The sequence below is a fragment of the Agelaius phoeniceus genome, chromosome 13 (assembly GCF_051311805.1).
Source record: "Agelaius phoeniceus isolate bAgePho1 chromosome 13, bAgePho1.hap1, whole genome shotgun sequence".
NCBI lineage: Eukaryota > Metazoa > Chordata > Aves > Passeriformes > Icteridae > Agelaius > Agelaius phoeniceus.
The window spans coordinates 10512796-10534758 of NC_135277.1; the positions used below are offsets into that span (position 1 = coordinate 10512796).

General features: G+C 39.3%; 1 protein-coding gene across 2 annotated transcripts in view; it reads left to right on the plus strand.

Annotated features, from left to right (window-relative positions):
• Positions 1-374: 374 nt before the first annotated feature.
• The window catches only part of SECISBP2L (SECIS binding protein 2 like), a 28097-nt gene continuing 6508 nt past the window's right edge, over positions 375-21963 (plus strand). Inside the window, exons 1-15 of one of the 2 annotated variants that reach the window (XM_077185418.1) lie at positions 375-555; positions 9651-9829; positions 10404-10728; positions 10846-10984; positions 11376-11605; positions 11696-11720; positions 12454-12569; positions 14361-14492; positions 15025-15108; positions 15917-16084; positions 16235-16376; positions 17984-18153; positions 19246-19378; positions 20361-20523; positions 21239-21459. In XM_077185418.1, coding sequence (XP_077041533.1) covers positions 538-555; positions 9651-9829; positions 10404-10728; positions 10846-10984; positions 11376-11605; positions 11696-11720; positions 12454-12569; positions 14361-14492; positions 15025-15108; positions 15917-16084; positions 16235-16376; positions 17984-18153; positions 19246-19378; positions 20361-20523; positions 21239-21459 — 2245 coding nt within the window. In that variant the 5' untranslated portion in view covers positions 375-537. The remainder of the gene's footprint in view (positions 556-9650; positions 9830-10403; positions 10729-10845; positions 10985-11375; positions 11606-11695; positions 11721-12453; positions 12570-14360; positions 14493-15024; positions 15109-15916; positions 16085-16234; positions 16377-17983; positions 18154-19245; positions 19379-20360; positions 20524-21238; positions 21460-21963) is intronic. The other variant, XM_054642382.2, reaches the window with a different exon arrangement.

A 21963-nucleotide genomic window follows, 5' to 3' on the forward strand; every position in this document is an offset into this window, starting at 1 on the left:
GCTGCTGCGACATTTTTAGATTTCTGCCTCTAAATAAATCACAGGGTTTTTTGATTTTTTTTTTCCCTCGGTGTTCCAGATAATTTCAAGGACGCCGTCGGCCTGAGCCTCCCCTAGCGCCGCCCGCGAGCAGACGGGCCCGCCGCGCACCTGCCGCCCTCGCTGGCCGCAGGCGAAGCGGCCCCGGGTGGGGGGACAGCGCTCCCCGCGCTTATTCCCGCAGGTTTCCGCCACGCTGCTGTCACGGCCTCGTTTGTTTTCGGGCGGCCGGAACGCGGGAGGGGAACGCCCGCCGTAGCGGGGAGCGAAGGCGTTCCCGGGCTGAACCCGCCCGGCTTCCGTCTCAGCTGGTCCCTCCCCGCTGCCCGTCCCGCCCCGGCCGTGGCGTAGCCGGTCCCGGTTCCCGTGATAACCGCGAGCGGGGCCGGCACCGCTCCGGGCGTGTGCGGAGCGCGGCGGGGGAAGCAGCGCCATGGGGGAGGCGGCCCGGGCCCTCCGCCGCCCTCATTAGAGCCGTCGCCCGGCGCAGCTGGAGCCATGGACAAAGCGGACAAGGTACGAAGGGACCGTGAGCGGCCGCGGCGGGAGGGGCGGCGGTGAGGGCGGGGAGCGGAGCGGGCCCGGCCGTGCCAGCCCCGGCAGGGCCCCGGCAGCGGCCGAGCGGCGGGCAGCGCACGGCAGGGCGGGGCGCGGCTCGCGGCCTGCGGGGCGGGGGGCGCCGGGACCGCCCGTGAGGGCACCGGGACCGGCCCTGAGGAGCCGCCGCCCCGCGCCGGCGGAGAGCGGCCCTCGGGAGGCGCAGAAAGGGCGTTCTGCGGGCTGGAAGCCGGAGCTCGGTGTGTGCCCGCCGCCGCCGTCCCCTCGCTGGGCGGGAGGCGTCAGGCCGCGCCCGGCCTCGCTGTCCGGGGGAGCCGGGAACCCGGGAGCGGCTGCCCTGGGAATTCCAAGGAAATTCAAAACTCGGGTCTGTTGTTCACCCCCCTGTTCCTCCAGGCTTTGTTTCAAGCTTAGGGAAGTATCGCAGTTAGTGACATTTAGGTTAAGCCTGCCTGGTCAGTAGCAGAGACTTGGTTTCTGGCGAAAGAAGCAGGTTTCTGTGAGAACTTAACAGCACAATCGGGGTGTCACTCTTGTTGATTCCTGTAAATGTCACGGTTGGGTTGAAGTTTTCAGTGATAGGACACAGCTGATGGTCTCCTCATAGCTCAGTGGGTGTAGCTCACTAATTCTACAGGTCGCTGTATTTTTTTCTTCCGTATTAAACTTGGCTTTGTGAGGTAATCAGTTTGCCTTCTTTTTATGAGCTTTTATTAGTGTAGGTATGAAGAAACAGAAGCAGGGACTTAAGAATTCGTATGATTTGTTACATATGTGCAATAAAACATTTCATCATCTGGAGGTAGTTCTAAAAGATGTATCTGAAATGAATGATGTCATCTGCTAGAGCCCGATATTACTTCTAAGCTTCTGTTTCAGCTGAATGTGTTGAGAATTGGTGATTTACAGCTCTTTGTTTCCTAGTTTTTAGCTTTGGTGTCTCCAGGGGTTCTAATAGTAGGGTTAAGGAATAAAATAACACAGGTTCCTGTAGCAAAGTAGATAATGACTAATAATGTACTCTGTAAAGATACACTGCTTTTCATTCTGTACATATATCTAAGGAAGTTTGTGAACAGTGTGTGTTATTACAGTATGGCTCCCACTGTGGCTTTCTTCCTGGGCTTTTTGGTGTGGTAATAATTTTAATTTTTAATGCTTTTTATTTGCTCTCATATAGAAAACCCCATCTTATTCTGTAAAATTTACATTAGTCCAATCTGTAGTACTTTTTGCTTTAAAATCTTGGATTTTGGTGTGGTGGGGTTTTTTTCCCCTTTGTTTCATCTGCAATTAGTACTGCAGTACACTTGTGAAATATTTATTCCTTGTTGCTCGAGCTCTTCAGTACTAGAGGTTCCCACACGTGTCCTTATCAAACCACTCTCTTTTCATCTGTCAAATAGTTCATGAAAACAGAGAGTTCTGATGTTATTTACAGTATAAAGTGTCGACTTGGAGTGATTGTCTTAACTAAGTGCAGTATTTCAACTTGAAGGTGTAGTTAAGCTCTGAAGTAGGAATCATCTTGTTTATTATGTTTGCAGCATATCAGGTCCTGTTGGTTCCTTAGCCCCTAGTGAGGCTTCTAGGCAGACAAATAATGAATACCTGATTAGTTTCTAAAATGATTCAACAATTGTGTTGCTTTTGTCTGCTCATTATACAGTAGCATCTTGATTAGGAGACTCCTAGATGCTTTGGGTCTGACCCTTTTGTGCTGTAAGAATTGAATGTAATAATTTCTTACCAGTGTAAGTGTTTGGTAAGGTTGCATCAGTTTTGGGAGCCATTTCATTTTTTCGTTATTTGGGCTCCTTTCTGTGCCTGTACTGCATGACATCTGATAAATGAGCATTAAAGCCTCCAAATGTGTGTTAGCAGTACTGATTCTGTCCTTCCTTTCCCTCAGAATGCTCTCTCAGGCACAGTATAGTAACTGTATGTGCTTTAGGAGTAACTGCTGTGGAACTGGAGTATGAGCAGCTTGGACTATTGTGCTGTGTTAGTGTGGTATTTCAAGAGTAAAGGAAGATCACAAATGCTTTTGATGGGTAAACAGTTTTGTGGTGTTGGCTTAGTGAATCAGTATGAGATTTCTGGTTGCACGATCATTTGGGCACCTAATTGACAAAAAAGATGTTTCTTTTGGACTGCCTTTAAGGTTTCTGTTACCTAATTTTTGATGTGACTTGTTATAATATGCTCAGTGATATTTTGGCAGCTGACAGAGATGAAAATGGAGTAAAGCTGCTTAAGGCCAATTATTTTATGATAAGAGTAGTTGTAATTTTTGTAGTGGGTGTGTAAGTTTACTTCTGTCTACACCAGAACAAAATTTTTCCCATTAAAAAGTGTACGGATTTCAGCAGAGAAGCGTGGGTTATTTTCCTAAAAGAGAGAAAACTCAGCAGATGATGCTTTCTGTTGAAGCAGAATATGACAGAAAACTAAAGAGAAACAACTTCCCCTTTCAAAGGTACTGCTGTGCTGTGATTTTTCTCAGTCTTATACTTTTGTCTTGCTCTGTGATTAAGACAGTTGGTTCCTTTAGTACAGTTGAGAAATCAGGTGAAGTTGCAAAATCAGTGACCTGTGTTTTGTTTTAGTATTGCTTAAAGACAGCCTGTTCTGCTTACCTCTGCTATTCGTGACCACTCAACAGGTGGCTTGATAATATGATTGTCATAGAAGTAGATCTAGATCAATGTTTTGTGCTCTTTTATCCTCTCCAGTTTCTTTCAGTGTTTCTTACCCATGGAAGGTTTCTCAACTGAGGAAAACTGGAAAATGTCTGGTTTCCCATACATTGCTTTCTTTTGAATCTTGAAAGTGCAGATCGATTTTGGATTTTGTGAGTTTTGTGTTGTCTCATTTTAGAATATGTTCTTTGGTGAATTTAAGTGTTATTGATGTGATTCCATGAATATCTTAACTGTTTGAGTACAAAATTATTTATCATTGACTAGTTCGTGGAGATCAGGAGACTGATTTGCATAAATGGGCTGGATTTATCCTTTTAGTACACTATCTACAAAGCACTCAAATATTACTACTTCATTTGGATAGTATAAGTTTAGAAGTTTGTACTATTAAATGCTGTAAAGTAGGTAAGTGAAAAGGATCCTTTTGGTAGCTTTTTTGTGTCTTTGGACAAGCTTTGTGAGTATTAAATTTTAGTTTGCCCCCCCCCCCCGCCCTTTTTTCTTAGAATAGTCTGGCTTTGAGTTTAAACATGCCAGCTTGTCATGTTGTGCCACTTGCTTGTTTTCTATATATAGGTAAAAATGTTAAATATTTCGCTTTGTTATGTTCTGAACATGATACTTAATTCTGTGAAAGGGAAGAGAATTGTGCACGATTCCCTTTTTATGAGCTGAGGGAAAAGGGAAAAAGTCACTTCATAGTGTATTTGCTTTAAGTGCTGTGTTGAAATGACTATGTTAAATGTAAATAGGGAAGATTAAATTTTGTGCTTCGTTAAATGGCCTGCTGCTGGTGTTTCCAGTTGGACTGCATATTTACCATTCCCGAGGTATCTGCCACTTAGAAGCAACTAATTATAGAAACAATGACTTCCATATTTGTAACGTTTATCTTAAAATAGATGAACTGTGACTTGCCTTACTACTAACACAGCCTTTAAATGATGAAATCCAGAATTCAGAAGCAGGATTGTTTTTCTTAAAAAAAAAAAATCCCAAAAGTTTGAGCTCTGTTTTTATTTTACTTTGGGATGAGACTTCTTGTTTCCAGACTTTGAGACAGTAAACCAGCTGATTTTATTATACCCCTCTGAGATGTGGCATCTGTGTCTATTTTCTCACCCTGTAAATGGTGAGATTGATATCTAAGCATTCTCCTCTGAGAGCAGGATGACAGAGATCCTATTTAATGGAAATTGCTGAATGATATTAGGCTACAATGAACAAAAACTTTTCTAAGATTAAATGTACAGTGCTATAACTATAGGACAAAGTTTACCAGTCTGTTCCTGCTTGTGTCATCTTCTGTCTTTGCAGCTGTTGATGACTACAGTAGCTTTTATATAGGAAACAAAGGAGCTCTTCAGTATATGTGCTGTCTTGAAAGACTTGTAATTGTTGGACTGAAATATGTAATGAGCTGCTGCAAAACGTTTTGTAAATTGAAACTAGGGGTATCTACAAAAGAGGCTTCTGTCTCAATCTTGGTTTCTTTTGAAGGGGTGTGTTTCCATTAATAGGCAGCTGATTGAAAATCTGATGTTTCAGCATGACTTAAATTTATGTTTAGAATTGAGTTTGGTTATCAAAAGTTGATTCCAATAAAGCTTTGTTTGGCTTTGTGATGTGAAAGGTTGAACAAACATGAAAAAGTTGCAGTCAAAAATAAGTTCGGTGTTGCAGTGTTTTCAGTGTTTGCTTTTAGATGGCGTGATCAAACCACCTTGCATTTACTGATGGCAGTGGCAAAGCAGTAATTTGTTTTAGAGGATGCAGACTAGAATAAATCTCAATGCTGTGAGAGCAATTAAAGCATAAGCTTGTATCACAAGTGCTCTGTTGTAAAGACTAGGGAAAGTGTGGCAGCCTTCTCCCAAATCTTTTTGTGTTTGACAGATCTTTCTTGTCTGTGGTTACAAACCAGTGGCATGATCAGTCCTGTTTGTGCTGTTCGTGTGCACTTGGCACCCCACTTGTACTGTGTGGGTGAAATCTCTGAGGAATTGTGTTCACATATATTTGCATGCACTTTGTTTTATGCATTTTCTTGTTTGCTCCTGAAACAAAAAGGAGCTTGTCTTGTGTTCTGGAGTTTACTTCATTTGTTACTGGTTGCATTTTCCCCTGAGTCTTAAGCATGTCAGTATTTAAAAAACCAAGCCCACCACCAAACTGCTTCTTTGGCATTGTTTCTGTGGCTCACCAAAGGAGCCTTTCCTTTTAGAAAAAATTACAAGTTCCAATAGGAGATACCTTCTGTTTGTCCAGTGCAATGAGAAATTAGTAGCACCTTCACTTGAGACTAAATTGAGTGATGGTTTTTTTTTTTTTGTTTCAATTTTTCTCCTTGCACTATGAAGGAAGAAGGCCATTTATCAAAAAGAGGAGGTACTTTGCTGTCTGTCCTCACCAACATTTCCTCTATGGTCCTAAAAAGGTCTGCTAAGATTTGGATAAATTACTTAGTGTTGCTTTTTTGTTTCCCTCACTTGTCTGGTGAAACCACTGGCCATCTGTGAAATGTGCTGAAATGTCTGGAGAATCACCCTGCAGAGTTGATTCTGTTGATGTTTTGGTTTGGTTAGCAGTCCGACCTGACTTAGTACATTTGTTTCCCCTTTTTGCTTTAAGGTCGGTAAATTTACTGCCCTCGTTTGAACACACAGCCTGTGAAACACTCTTGAAGTATTTTTGAAAGCCTGGTAAAATGCTCTAAGGAAGCAATATGTTGAAGTTAATTTAGTTTAGTTGGTAATACACTTGGGCTGCCTTCTGTTTTCTACCCCAAAGTGAAAATGGGGCCCTGTTGTCTAATGAAATGTATAAATTATGTGAGAATTGGATGTATTATGCTTGCAGAATCATTTTGAAACACCTGTACTGAGGTTTCTAAGTTTTCAGTTGCTGTTTTGATGAGTTGGCATATATATGTGTGTGTGTGTGCGTTACAGAACAAAATGCAAAATCTGAAAGCAGAAGTTTGCCCTAAATCCTTTGCCAAAACAAGTTTCTTGAAAGGATTAAAAAAACCCAACTGCCATAAACCAACCAAACCTGTAGGTGCAGACTGAACTGCGCAAGAGAGTGTTTAAGGTGTAGGGCATGTAAGAGGTATGTGAAACAGTTCTGATTCCTTTAAGTAACAGACACTCCTCAATTCTGCAAGCAAAAAAAGGATTTAACTTTCAAATGCACCCAGATGTGTTTATGATTATAAGATCTGCTGTATCTTTATTTTACCACTACAGGTAAGCTAAACTTGTTTTGAGCTGTACAGAAAATGATAATTAAATATATCAGGTAATTGCTCTGTCATAGCAATAGTAATCATAACCTGTATAAGGGACTGACAACAGGAAAGGAAGAATTAAAGTTGTCTTTCTAGTCTGGGCATCTCTGAATTGTTTGAGCTTGATAAAACCAAGCAGAAGAATGTGCATTATTTTCCTAAAATCATGAAATTACATTAAAAGAGTGTTAAGTCTTGTGGAGGTTTTTAATAAATATAAAACAAAAACCCCAACATACCCTTTTTTTGCTGGACAGATTTAAATAAGTCAAATTTTATCGAATCCACTTTGGATGTAAAAGTAAGGTAGGGATTATCTTTGAGAATTGAAATATTTTGCTATGGCAGCCTTGCAGGTGGGAATCACTCACTTCCTGCTTGGATCAGCTACAGCTCTATTTCTAATATCTGATGTGAAAGACTGTTCTCTCACAATCCTAATAATGAGTGATGATATAGCACAATATCACATAAATAATTGTCATGAGACCATTCTGCAAGAGATTTGTCAATAAAGAATGATTTTTGTGTTTTCATGTAAATCTCCCAAATAAGGGAAAGAGCAGACAGCCACATAGGAGAGATCCTTAAAATGGGAAATCTGGTCCCAATATGAATGACAAATAGAATGTTTTGACTGTTTTCTGAGCCAGTACTAGTTTATTTTTAGTATCTTGGCTAAAGTTCACTTGGCACGTTGTGGTAGGATAGTGACCAGCAGGTTAGGAATAGTTGTTTGGCAGTTTTCAGTGTTTCCTTAGGAATGCCACATTTTATAAAACACTCATGCCAGTTTTACTCCTGTGTGTTCTGGGATGAGGCACCCTTGGTGTGTTCCTTTAGCGTTTTGATTGCTCATTGATTAGAGCAGGTGCTGATGACACTGAGGTTGTGGGTTCAGTCCCCATATGGGCCATTCATTACAGAGCTGGGTTCAATGACCCTTGTGGGTCTCTTCCAATTCAGAATAATCTCTGATCTAGTTTTATAGGCCAGCCCATAAGTGAGTTTATTCTTAAGCAAATATTTTTGCCTCACAGTCTTGAAATAGCATGGAAAAAACCCTCTTAACTCTCAGGGAGGGGTTTCAGTGTTGATATTTCTGGTACTTATTATGTCTTTGCTGTACATAAAAACTTTTTTTAAAAAAACGATAAGAAGTTTTTCTCTTGTGTTGAGGAGAATGCCTTGGAGCTTTGCAGAGGGGTAGGCGAGTCACGAGGCAGCTGAGGGATGTGCCCGAGGCCAGAGAGGAAGCTGGGGTAGAGCTGGGTTTGATTTGTGTTGCACAAGTTCGGTGCTGCTGCTGCAGCTGCCCCACAGCTTCTCCTCTGAATGGAACTTCAGGAAATAGAAGAGTTACTGTAGAAGAATGTTCACCCTCTACTAATGATAAAGAAATGCATTTAATTGATATGAAGGTAATTGTTCTGTTGTACGGCAGGAGTGATACTCCTGTATCTGTGCTTACAGAATCAGACTGCCCTGCATTGGAACTGACCTGAAAACTCGTTTGGTTCCAAACCCCTGCCATGGACAGGGACACCTTCCACTACACCAGGCTGCTCAAAGCCCCATCCAAGCTGGCATTAACGCTTCTAGGGATGGGACATACTTTCATATATTATATTCCATATATATAAATGTCCATACTATAGACATAAACACTTTCAGAACAGTCATTAAGATAATCTTTCCTGCCAAGAACAGTGTATCTTGTCAGTTTAAAAGACATTTTTCATCGGGACAACTGTATTTTCAAAAAACTTTTGAACTTGCCCTTCCCACCTCTTTCACTCCCATGCTAACCAATATGGGATCTTATTTAAGTAGAAGTACTTTTGGGACTTGGAGGTTCAGATATTGGGTGGGAAGGCTGTCTCAGGATGGATTGTGGATGTGACACAGAGCACAGGCATGGAGTGAGAAGTGTGTGGTGGGTGTGGGACTACTTGCTATGATACTTCCAGAGCTCCCATTTAACTGTTTCAGCTCATGTGGATGTTCTGGAGGCAGTAGCAAGGATAGAAGACTGTCCTCAGCAAACATTTAGGATTTCATCTTTCTACTATAAGAGCATGTACTCATACAGGTTATGTGTTACCTTTGAGATTATTTTGTAGGCATATGGAAGGAAAAATGTCTGGAGTTCTTGTCTGCTTTAGAATAAATCATCTTAGTATTTGATACTCTGTGAGGTAGTAATCTGAGACACATATAATTAGGCTGAAATATTTGTACAAAAAAGATTATTTTCATCTGAATGTAAGTTATAGTGGAATATAGAATTTAAGGGTTCTTTGGTTCTGCGGTTGTTTTATGGAATACAGCATTTTTCGTTGTTTGAGTGGAAGATGCAGCTATGTTGTACAAAACCAAAAATGTGAGCAAAACCATCTTAAACTAAGGATACCTTCAGGATTGAGGGAGATAGTTTTCTTTGAAAGCACAGTTTAAAACTGATTTCTGAGCCCTCTTCATGACGACCTTTAATCATAATCCTAACACTTTAAAATACATCCAAGTTGTGCAGCTAGAGTGTGTGGGGAGGGTTCTTCTGTGGTGCATCATCTCTTAGCAGTTAAACTATGGTTTAGTGCTGAAAAGTCTTTTTTATAATTGCCTAGAAACATGGTCAGTTTTGTAGAGCAGGCCAGGCATTACTACATCTTCCATATGTTGGTTTCACTTCTGAAAGCCTACACAACTGTGCTCCACATACAGTGCTAATTTGGTTTCGTTCTGTGCTCCGACTCATATATCCTCTGCAAGATCTGGGCTTCAGTCCCTTTTAAATTAATTAGTGCTTGCATTGCAGTTGTAAAGGTTAACACAAATGCTAAATGTTAGTGATCTGTATTACACCCTGCATTGATTGGAAGGATGCAATAAGCTCTTGCCAACTGTTTTCCACCTCTCTTGGTGTCCTGCAGGAATCCTGTAGCCTTGTCATCCGTTTGCCTGCTGTTCATGGTTCTTGCGTACAACTTTATCAATCTAAATTTTCTCAAGCAATTTATGATTGTAATTAATGAAGGCATTATTTATTTTCTCTTAAGAATGTCAAGCTGTCAGCTGAAGTAGAACCATTTATTCCTCAGAAGAAGGGTCCAGAAACACTAATGATCCCAATGGCACTTCCTAACGACAGTGGAGGAATTAATGGCATGGAACCAACTCCAATCCCTAGCTACCTGATCACTTGCTATCCATTTGTACAGGAAAATCAGTCCAACAGGTAATAAGTGGCTGTCATCTTCATGGAAGGTGATTGGGTTTTAAATGGGTTTAAACTTGGAGGCTTGAAAAGAGTCAGTGATTATGGGCTGTATATTAAGGTTTTTGTTCACCATGTTTAACCCTTCATGTATGAGGAGGAAGTTTCTCTGCCTTCAGTCTTTTAACTGTAGTCTTCCCTTTGCTTTTCTCCAATCGTATTCTTTGTTACGTTTTGTTTTTTTCTTGGCTATGAAGGTCTGGTACAAATCCCTCCCAAAGTCACCAGCTGTGCTCTTGTATCATCTAGGGCAGTCAGGAGGGGTTTTTTTGTCTGAATATCTGAATGAAGCCAAGCTTTGGGTGTCCTGCTTGGGTCCTGCCATGGTGAAACATAGCATGGTGCCATGTAGCTGGTTCAGTATTATGTGTAACTGTATCCAGTTTTCTTCACGTTATTAGTGGAGAATATGTTGAGTTTAGGAACTTATTATAATAGAACTGTTATTTTTGAAGGGGTGATCAAGGCCTGAATTTTCTTTAAGAGGGGGAAGACTTACTGAGCAGTTTTCTTGCCTTTTGTTTGTTTTTAATAGGCAATTTCCATTATATAACAATGACATCAGATGGCAACAACCCAGCCCAAATCCTGCAGGACCATACCTTGCTTATCCTATAATATCTGCACAGCCACCTGTTTCTACAGAATATACTTACTATCAGCTGATGCCAGCACCCTGTGCTCAGGTCATGGGTTTCTATCATCCTTTCCCTACGCCCTATCCTGCACCCTTTCAAGCAGCAAATGCTGTAAGTGCAGTAACCACAGAGTGCACTGAGCGTCCCAGCCCCTCAGGCCAGGTCTTTCCATTGTCCACTCAGCGGAGCAGAAGCAGTAACAGGGGACCAGTCATTCAAAAAGTAAGTCTGCTTTTGAATAGGATAAGTAGAAAGTGTATAAAGAAAATGTCTTTGCAGAGGAAGCACATATCTCATTTTTTATCACTTTTTTTTTGTGTTTGTGGCAATGTCTGAAAGCAGCAGCAGCAGCTACAGATGCACATAAAAAGTAAACGTCCTCCAGTGAAAAATGTTGCCACTCAGAAGGAGACCAGTTCATCAGGTCCTGAGAACAGATCAAAGATTGTTTTGTTGGTTGATGCATCACAGCAAACAGGTAATTTTATTTTTAAGTTCTGGGTGTAGGAAATAACTAGAACTACGTGTCAGTTGTCATCTTTTCTAAAAGAGGGTGGACCTGATTCAGGTGCAGCTTTTAAGAGAAGTCTTTGCAGCTCAAAAGGATAATGAAGAAAAGGTGCTGATGGTTGCAGATACCTTCTCAGTATGTCACCTTATAATGTTGCAGTGACATGGTTCTCCTGCAGAGACTTTGCCAACTCTTGAAGGAGTTTGTTATCAATAACAGTTGGGCCTAGATGTAATTTAAATTAAATGCTGATTTAATGCAAAGACTGGCTTTTTCTATTTGTTTTTATGATGTGTAGCTTTTTCACGTCTCTTACGAACTCCTGCACAAGTAATTTTATTTTTATTGTTTCTTGAAGACTTTCCTTCAGATATAGCCAATAAGTCACTTTCTGAGAGCGCCTCCACGATGCTTTGGAAGTCAAAAGGCAGGCGCAGGAGAACCTCTCACCCTGCTGCAGAGTCCTCCAGCGAGCAGGGAGCAAGCGAGGCAGACATTGACAGTGACAGTGGCTACTGTAGTCCCAAGCATGGCAATAACCAGGCTGCAGCTATGGCTTCAAGAAATACAGATTCATGTGCAATGAATGTATGTAAACATAACTGAGTAACTTAACTATATTTGTAGCCTACAGACTAATGAAAATTACAAAAATAATTGGTTTTTTTTCCTTTTCAGGTTGTAGAACCTTCGATAAATACAAGTAAGCATTGCCTTGACTGGTGAGCTGTTTAAAATTTGGCTGGGTCACATTTGTATTTTTGCTTTCCATACCTCTTGATCTACTTCAGCATGCTGCTCTAACTGATCAGATACTTCTGAGGATGCATCTTTACTGTGATTTCCAACCACCTCCACTAAGACACCTGTTACTTGCTGAATGAACAAGTATATAGCTATCACTAATAATTTATTAACAGCTGTCTTTCTTTAATGAGTTAAAAAAAAAAAAAGCTAGGTACTCCAGTGGCAGCATTCAGGCAAAGCTGTGCTCCTGTTTAGTTTTTCCTCAGGGGCTGCAGTACATACCTGGGTAGTAACAGACCAAGGGAGTTCTTATTCTCTATTTCAGAAGCACTGATACTTTTTAGAAGCTTTACATATACCATGAACAAATAGTTTGATTAGTCTGGAAGTAGTAGGTGATACCAGGCACTGCTATTTATGACTGAACAGAAATAGATATGAATGTGAACCTAAGAGTTCCTTTCTCACTGCTTTGTGGTGATCAATTCTTGGCAGCTCGAATGTTCCACAAAGGTAACTGCCAACATCTGAGAATAGCTACGGAAGTCAGTGTTGTCACAGGAGAATTAGACTTTCTCCAAGAACTTTATTTGTATCAGGATTGTGTTCCTGGCTCTGGTGGCATATGAATCACTATGATATGTTCTGGATACTAATTCAGTTTTTCATAGATGGCACTTCTCTTTCAGCTGGTATAGGTTGGACTAATGTAAATTCCCAAGCAACTCAAAAAAAACCTTGGATTGAAAAAACTCCAACCTTTTCTAGAGGTGGAAGACAAGCTGAGCAAAGAAACAATCCACAGGTATGCTGCCAGTGGTTCTCAATTGAAGTATTTGGGGCTTTTTGAAATATGGGGAAATAAGGAATTTGGAGGGAATTACAAAATTAACATTCAGAAGCTATTTAATGAAAACAGCATAGAAAGTTAACATTAAAGTCTATTTGTGCATTTGCTCATTTCTAAGTGGGTATGTTTTGTAAGTTAGCTCTATATAGATATATAAAATTTAATATCCTTGACAGTTCTCTGCCTATAGCCTGTGCTTTATCTGTATCTGCCTAGGGAGAACATTGGATATATAAAGCAACCTGTGAAATGACGATAGTGTGGATGTAGAAAAGTTGGTTCAGTTTTTGACCCATTCACACTAGAGAAGAAAAAAAATTCTCAAACTTTCTAAAGAAAGATTCTGATGTGTTGGTGAACTAGAATCCTGTGTTCTCACACTTGTTGTCTTCAAAACTTCTTAAAATTTACATTAGCATACCATTTTTAAACATTTTTTATTTTTTCTTAATGGCTTAAAATTCTTTTACGCTGAAGCTTGAATATCTTTCTGTAGACTTCCTTCAGTTGGGACAGGATTTCTGCTATTAGTATGTGAGGAGAATGGAGAAGGTTGTCTTCCTAATTTTGAGAGATTTTACTGGGGCAGGTGATCCAGAGGGGTACAAAGAAAGCTGAAACGTTTGCCTGTGTTTGAACATAGATTTTGCTTGAATTCTGTTATTGCAGACAAGAAATCTGAGCTCCAAGTGGGAGCTGTGTATAAACGTGCCTGTTTGGGCAAACATATGTGAGCCAGCTTGGCCTGTTTAGGTTTTTAGATGGAATTCTTAAATTGTCTTGAATCTTCCTGTTTGGTAACTGTGGGTTTATTATAGAAAGAAGTTTGTGGATGCTTGTATCTGGCAGTGTAGCAGTTCTGAATCTTTTTATAACCTGCTGTCAAATCAGAGGCCTTGGAAGCCACTATTGTTAGTTTATGGCATTGGGAGAGCAGGAAGAACCAGACTTTCTTTCATCCAGTCACAGTTTAGGCTCTAAATCTAGCAGCTATTTTAGATATTTAAAAACAAAGCTGGCACAAAAAGTTTTAAATGAGGCTGCCTCAGCCAAATTCACTGTACCTCAAGGCAGAATTGTCCTAGAAACTATTTTCTGTTGAAACTAAATTGGTATGAGGTCTGTAGGAAATTTTCTTGATAAATAGGTAAGTATAAATGTGAAATTCAAGTCATCCACTGGTTTTTGCCAACTACTCACACATGGGTTTCCACCAACCTGTCACATAATAAACAGAAGAATCCTTATACCATTATGCTGCTGTCTCTGGCCTTTAGAGAATTGTGTGCATGGGCATTGTCATAAAAAATGTGTTGAAAAGGCAGTAACTGCATGCAGAATAATTATGTAGTGGGAGGAAGTTCTTTGGAGTGATCATGGTAACAGACAGTTCCTTGGGGTTCATGGCTGTTAGTCACCAGCAGCTCCTGAGTTTCTTCATATTTGGCGAAAAGAAACCTTTTTATTTAAGTTACAAATTTGAAGATTAACTGTCTTGAGGGGCAGGAATAATCTGGTACTGTCTATAGAATTTTTGTGCAGGCTTTGAAGAAAAATACAACCAAAAAACCACACCAGAAAGCCTCACCAAAAAAAAAAAAAAATCCACAACACCGAAGCACAATTTATCCTCTAAAAACTGTACCTAGTTGCTGATTAGCAGGGATGAGACAGCTTTATGTGCATGCATGTCCGTAGCTTGAAATACTGAAATTACAAAATGCCAATCACATTTGTGTTTTTCAGTCTGGTTTCAGATGCAGAGACCACAGCACATCTTCAGAAAGAATGCAGAGTTTGCAGAAACGACACGAAAAACCTTTAGCTCCGAGCCAGGCGAGCCGAGCAGAGCAGAGCCCTGAACCTCTGTATTTTGAGGTACTGGTGTAGGAAAACCCTTTCCACACCGTAGCAATGCCAGTTGTGTGTGGAATAAGTGATGTTCTCAGAGGGAAGTTACAAAATGTTTCACTCCAAGAGGTTTACAGTCAAGGTCACTAATTTATTAGATGATCCTTGCATTGTGTACTGAAAGAGACTTGTATGTGGATGTTGTGGAAAGTGCAGTAATTTAGAACACTGTGGTTGACAAATTAAATAAGCAGCCTTCAGGTAACTTTTTCTGTTCACTTGTGAATAGAAATTGGTGTGTTCGCTGGCTTATCCCCTCTAATTCTAATAGGATTTTTTATTTTGGTGTAAAAAAGAAAATTTTTCTTAAAAAATACTATTTGGATACAGAAATGCTTTCCTAATTTTTTGTTATTTTTTATTAGTGTCCCATAATCCCTTCTAGCTTATGTGGGGACTTAGGCATTCAATTTATTTTTCTACTTTAGGCAGTTTCAGTTGATGCTTCTCAGGTGACCTTGGTTCCATCCTTTTTATTCTTAATTTCTGCATTGTTTAGGATGAAGATGAGTTTCCAGAGCTAAATAGTGACAATGGCAGCAGCAAAAGTAGCAGCATCCAGCAGAAGATTTCACCCAAAGTAGTAAGTAATTATTTTCTTTTGCAAAGCATTGTCTTTTGAAACTATTCAGTTTGTGTAATTTTTTTAGGAATCTCTGCTACAAGAGTTACGTGTCAGTAATTGTGATGATCTTGGGGTTTTTGTGTTACCAGCCTTGGATGCTAAAGAAATGCCAATTAAAAAAAGTGGTGAAGGGAACCCATCTTAAAAAAAACCAACAACACAACTTCAGGTTTTTTCTCTTTTAATGAGATTGTAAGATACATGTTGCAGGCACTCAGTATCACAGACTGTCCCAGGCTGGATCATGATGCCTTTATGCAGACATCTCTTAAAATTGTTAAATCTGCAAATATTTAGTAATGGTGTCAGTTTTTCAAAATAATTACAGTTTGTAGTTTCTTTAATTTCAAACTGCATCTGCTTTAAGGCTGTGGGAGCAGTTGTTGGAAAGGTACTTTTTTTAGCATGTGATCTACTTAAATATTTTGTTGCAGAATTGTGCCTATAGACTGCCTAATCTATTTGGCTACTTTCCAGGAAAGTCAAGGCCTATGTGAAATCTTGGGGAGGGGGAAATTCTTTATTTAGTAATCAGATTGGAAAACCTTCTGAAGCCATCATTGGAGCTAAATAGAATAGCTTTCCTGTACTAAAATGAAATATAAAGTAGTTTTATTAATTAGCTTGTGTCAGCTAGCTGTAATTAATTAGGATGTCATACTGGTAATCAATACCTTGGGTGATTTGATTCTGAAATGCCCCATTGGTGGTCTGGAGAGAAAGGTCTTTTAACTGTGGGTTTTTTGCATTTTGTTTAAAATTCTAGTTGGATGACTTACCAGAGAATTCTCCAATCAACATAGTCCAAACTCCAATTCCCATTACAACCTCTGTACCAAAGCGTGCAAAAAGTCAGAAGAAGAAGGCCTTGGCTGCAGCACTTGCAACAGCTCAAGAGTATTCAGAGATAAGCATGGAACAGAAAAAACTTCAAGTGTGTAGCACCCTGCCCACCCCCAGCACTTGGTCAAGAGGAGGATTTGTTATCTGTTGCTCCTCTTAATCTCCAATAGCAGTAATCCTGTGTAGAGAATGTTGCAGGCACATTTCTTTGTATTTATGGTATGTGATGTTCCTGTTGTAGGAGGCTTTATCAAAAGCAGCTGGAAAGAAGAGCAAGACCCCTGTTCAGCTGGATTTGGGTGACATGTTAGCAGCTCTTGAAAAGCAGCAGCAAGCAATGAAAGCTCGTCAGATCACCAACACCAGGCCTCTCTCATACACAGGTATTTCTAATGTGCCTGGCAATGCCTAAATACACTTTGTGCCAACATGAATGTCATTGATCTGAGCATCTTAAATGTTTTTCTTTCTGTCAAGTTTTAGCTTTTGAATATAAGCATGATTAAAAACCTGGGAAGGTTATTTTTAATGCATTTCTCAATAAATTACATGTGCTATCATCCTCTAAGCTGCTGTACACAGTGGTGAAAATCCATCTGGAGCTGAGGCCAAATGTCTTTTAAGAAGATCTGCTATTCAAAACTCAGTTGTGTCCTGAGAGTAATTCTGTGCTGAAATGAACATGTGACAGGAACATCTCTACTCAAGATTTTTATAAAATACTCTCTGGAAGAGGGGATACCTTTGACTGTGCTATGGAGGGATATGTCACTAGGATATTCTTCCCATTTCTGCTGTTTATAGTTCAAGGTCTCCTACTCAAGGCTTACTCAAATCAAATTTTTCTCTTTAACTGTCTGTTGTTTTTACCTTATGCTTTTACTATGCATAATGTCCAATGGCAATGAATTGTAACCTTACTACATCCTGTGTGGAGAAACTTTTCTTTCTGCAGTGTTTTTTTGGGATGGAGGTCAGTATTGGGTTTTTTTTGTGCTGTAACTCAAAATTTTGTTAGCTTTCACAGCCTTTGTATTACAAAGACTGAGCAGTTATTCCCTTCTTTCCTCTTCTGATTCTTAGATGTCTGTTAGGTCTCTGAGGAGTCCTACTCTGTTTAGTTCTTTAATTCTGGAAGTATCTTTCCTGAGAATCCATATTTCTTTTTGTGAACCTTTCTCTAGTTCTACTGTATTCTTTTAAAAATAAGATCAGACATACACAGATTAGGTTATAGTTCCATCATGAATGTATACAATGGCTTAATTATGTTTTTTGCTATGTCTTTATCAGCACAACATTAAATTAACTCTTTTAATACTTGCTGCCAAATGCAGACTTGACATTTTTGTAATTACTTATAACCCTGCCAGTCTGATTCCTAAGCTCTTGTATGTAGCCTGGAGTCCATCATTATGCACATAGTTACCCTTTTCTTTCTGGTGTGTTGGTTCCTTTACCTGCTTTGAGTTTCAGCAGTGTTCAAACATTAATTCAAGTTGGCAAGGTTATATCAAACAAAGCTCAGCAAAGAACTGTTGGCATTTCCAATGGAGACAGTACTTGTTTTATTCTTTCTGGCAAAAGATCCACTTAACTACATGCTCTGCTCTCTCATCTGTTTTGTCCTGTCAACTATTCAAGTCTTTAAAAACTGAAAATCAACGTTTGGATAAATATTTGCAATTTATCTTAGCATAATCATCTCACTAATAAAGCTACATGTAGTCATTTGAGAGAGACCCCTTACCATTTATTAAAATAATTCCTGGAATCCACAGTTTCCTAAAACATGAAGCTAAGTTGAAGAAAGCTTAAAACCATCTGGAAGCAACAATATCTGATGATGTAATTTTCCTGTCATTATGAACTGCTTTTTTTCCAAGGAAGGAAAATCTACTTAGAGAATTCATCAGTGGAAATTCTGAAAACAGTGTTGAAATAAAGCTGACATGGCTTTTGGTGAAACTAATACCTATCTTGTGTTTAGTTGGCAGTGCTGCTCCCTTTCATACCAAAGAATCTGCCAGCAGAAGGTCCTTTACAAAGGGACAGCCCTCTATGGGTTGCCTTAATCCTTTGGATTCGACTGCCCCAAAAGTGAAGAGAGGAAAAGAGAGAGAGATTGCAAAACTGAAACGCCCTACAGCACTTAAAAAGGTAAATGTGCCACTCTTGCAGTGTTTTGAGCCACACTCATACTTCAAAAATAATCTTAAAAAAAACCCTGTTGTTTTCTTAGTTGAAGACTGCTTGCCATGAGCAGTGGGCAAGGGAATTATGAGCTTTTGCCTCCAGTTCTGTTAAACTGATGCCCTCTCCTTTGGATCTAGACATAACAACATAACTTTGATATCTGCATAATCAGTTGAAGTTAATAAAAATGTATCTCAATACAGATTGCAAGGGTGTTTTCTTTTTTTAACTGCAGGCATCAGGACACATGGAAAAGCTTCCATAGGTTTTTCATGTGGCTGATTCCTAGTCAGTTTAGTATGCTAACCTTAGTTTTTCTTACTCCTTTTTGTAGAGATGGGTAAAGAACTTGAAGCAAACCCACAATTTTTGAGTAAGCTTAGAAATAATTAATTGCTTGTATATATCTATATTCACGCAATCATAAATTATATATATGCAGAAGGAACAGAGTGTATATATATGGAGATCAGAAGGTAAAATATAAAAAAGTGACCCCTAAAAACGCAGGCCTTTTTCTGACTGGCCTGTGATCTGAGTTAGAGGAATTCACCTGTTCAGAAAAGTTTTCTAAACTCTTTGTTGTCAAGGCTTTTATGTTTTTGCTATTAAAAATGATAGTAATACCAGTATTTCCATGGCTACTCACCTTTTCACTTTCCTGTCTTTTATAGAAAGGGTTGTCTTTATTGAGGTGCTTTATAAAGATGATTGGTATGCTTGCATTAGGTATTCTTTTACAGGCATGGGGATGAGGAATTGTTAATGAGTGAATGTTATGTATCAGAAAGGAAGCTGTGAAAGTACTTAAACTACTGAAAGTACTATTTATGTAGAAGTGTGTGAGTATTGAGTATACCATCTGTAAAATGCTGCAGTGAAATACTCTTTGTAATCCAAGAGGAAACTTGAAATGATTTCCAGGGTTTCTAACCTGGCATGAGTAGGAAGGTTCAAAACAACCTGTTTAATATTGTTATGTTCAGTGAAAGGGATGCTTTTATTTACAGGTATATCTAATTTGCAGATGCTGACAGCTGTTGGTTTTGTTTCTAGATTATTTTGAAAGAGAGAGAAGAGAAGAAAGGCCGTTTATCAGCTGACCACAGCCTTCTGGGTTCTGATGAACAGAAGGAGGCTCATTTAAACTTGACTGCTGACCAGTCTCAGGAGCTGGCCTCTCAGGAAGGTTGGTCTCTGTCTCTAGATGCCCATCACTCCCCCTCAGCTGTACTAATCTGCTTATTTTCATATTTTATGCTTCTCTTCTTATGCCACACAATTGACATAAGAAGAGAAACATAAAATATGTTTCTCTTCTTAGCTGTCCCTCAGCTGTGGAAGGCTCAATACACTGTGTGTTCTCAGTACATGATCTCCATACAGCATTTTAATTATCATCTCAAGTGGTTGTTCCCACCACATGTCAGAGTTGATAGTATTTTTGATAAGCAAGAAAAATGTGACTCCTGTCAACCATGCTATGTTGATCACAGTACTTTTTAATGATGAACATACTGAAAGTTTTCCAGATATAGAAGTTGCAAACTGTAAATAGATTTCTCCAGTTTGTTGAACATGTCAATCAGCTGCAATTTCGGAATTGTCAGTTTGCAGCAGCAGGCCTGAGCAACTGAGAAACTTCAATGAATTTTCCATGTCTTCAACATGTTTGGGGCAGTGGGAGTGGGGGAAGGAGGTGTCTGTGAGGATTCTGCATGTACTGCTTGATAACTTTTTCTTCTGAATGGACCTGTCTGACTAGAGTGGGAAAATCCTAGGCATTCTAGGAATAAGTTAGTTGAGTATTTTATAGATATATATAAATAGTAAGGAATTATTGGAAGAAGTAATAACATTTAAACAGGTTTTTTTCTTCTGTTTTATCAAGTTCTGTTTCTTCTGTTTTATCAAAGTAACCTCAAGATATTTTTTAATGAATATTCAAATACTGTTTATTTATCCAGTCCATGCTAAGTGGTGGATGTGTGTTCAGTTTATTTTCTCCCCTTTCTCCTACCCCTCCAGAAGGGGAGGGAAGAATAATGTTTAGGTTTTCAAAATGGAATTTGGACAAAGGAAGGGAGTGATAACACAAGAAGTGTGGTTCTGTTTCTTTCACATTAAAAAAATGTATTTGTATTTTGTAATGTTTAAAAATTGCCTTTCAGAAACTGGTCTGAGTATGCCTAGTGATACTTCACTTTCTCCAGCAAGTCAGAATTCTCCATACTGCATGACCCCAGTGTCACAGGGTTCACCTGCTAGTTCTGGAATAGGCAGTCCAATGGCATCTTCTGCAATAACCAAAATTCACAGCAAGAGATTCAGAGAGTAAGAGTTTTGCTTTTTTAATATAAATTCAAGACTTGCACTTCAGTCACCCTTGTGTTTCACGTGTGGGTAGATTTAGACTTAGGAGCTTAATGAACATAAGCTTCCCTTTCAGAAATAGAAGGTTCTGCAAGTATTTTCTTTTTTTTCCCCTAAATGGATCGCTTGTGTTTGCACACAAATGTGTGTATAGATGAACAAACACTCACTTGAGACTTTCTTTTGTTGCCACAGCAAGTAAGCCAAGTGGGAGTATTCTCTGCAAAATATTTTTTGAAGGAAGGCTATGTATGCTTAGAATGGGAAAGGAAGGAATACTTAGGAATGCTTAAAATACTGTAATAGTACCTCTTAATGTGTTAGGGCTTTTTTATTAATGTCAATTAATAAAGTCTTTGTCATGTACTAAATTAAGTAGAGGAAAATTGCTTGTGGCACTTATTGCAGTATTTGTTAGTACTTTAAATATTATTTTTGATTGGCTTCTTGAAATAAGGGATATTACTACAAATACAAATGTTTTATGGATGTGTTTCTAACTTACAGTTTGCAGTCTGATTTCTAAATCCTTTTAATGACTTTAGTAAAAGCTAAATGACTGTTCTGAGGAAGTAAAATTATTTTCATTTGCAAAAAGGCCGGGTGAAACATTGGTTATGCTAACATTTGTGAAGCAGCAATGCTGACTCTTGTCAATCTTGTTTTGAATTGACAGATACTGTAACCAAGTTCTAAGTAAAGAAATAGATGAGTGCGTGACTCTGCTATTGCAAGAGCTCGTCAGCTTCCAGGAGCGGATTTACCAAAAGGATCCCACGAGAGCCAAAGCCAGGAGGAGACTTGTCATGGGGTTACGTGAGGTTACAAAGCACATGAAACTAAACAAGATCAAGTGTGTCATCATATCCCCCAACTGTGAAAAAATTCAGTCAAAAGGTATAAATGATAAAAACAACTGGTGCACTTGGCTCTTTTCAGTTTTCTTGTGCTGATTAAATGTGTTAATTAGCAAGGTTAGAAGCATTTATTATTATGTATGATGTAACATTCCAGACTCTAACTGGGTAATTGCCATTCCACATTTATTCCGTTCTGTTCTGGAAGAAACTTGTTCATGAGGGTGAAAAACTTAAAGAAGAATAGGTACTGTAGAATTGAAATTTACTCTGTGTGTTATGTCCTTCTGTGTTCGGTACACCTTGCAGAGAGTCCTGAGCTCTGGGTGCTTTTTAGGAAGGTTCCTTAAGAAGAATGTGAATTGTTAGTTAGCCAACCAAAGCATTTTGCCACAAACAGAAGTATAAACAGAGGCTTCCTGAGATAGGAGAACAAAGCTATCTTAAGAAAAGACCTGTGAAACTCTGGTTTGTGTGCAGAACTAATAGAGAATACAGAATATCACCTTCATCTGTACTCATTCACTACCCTTGAAATGTATTG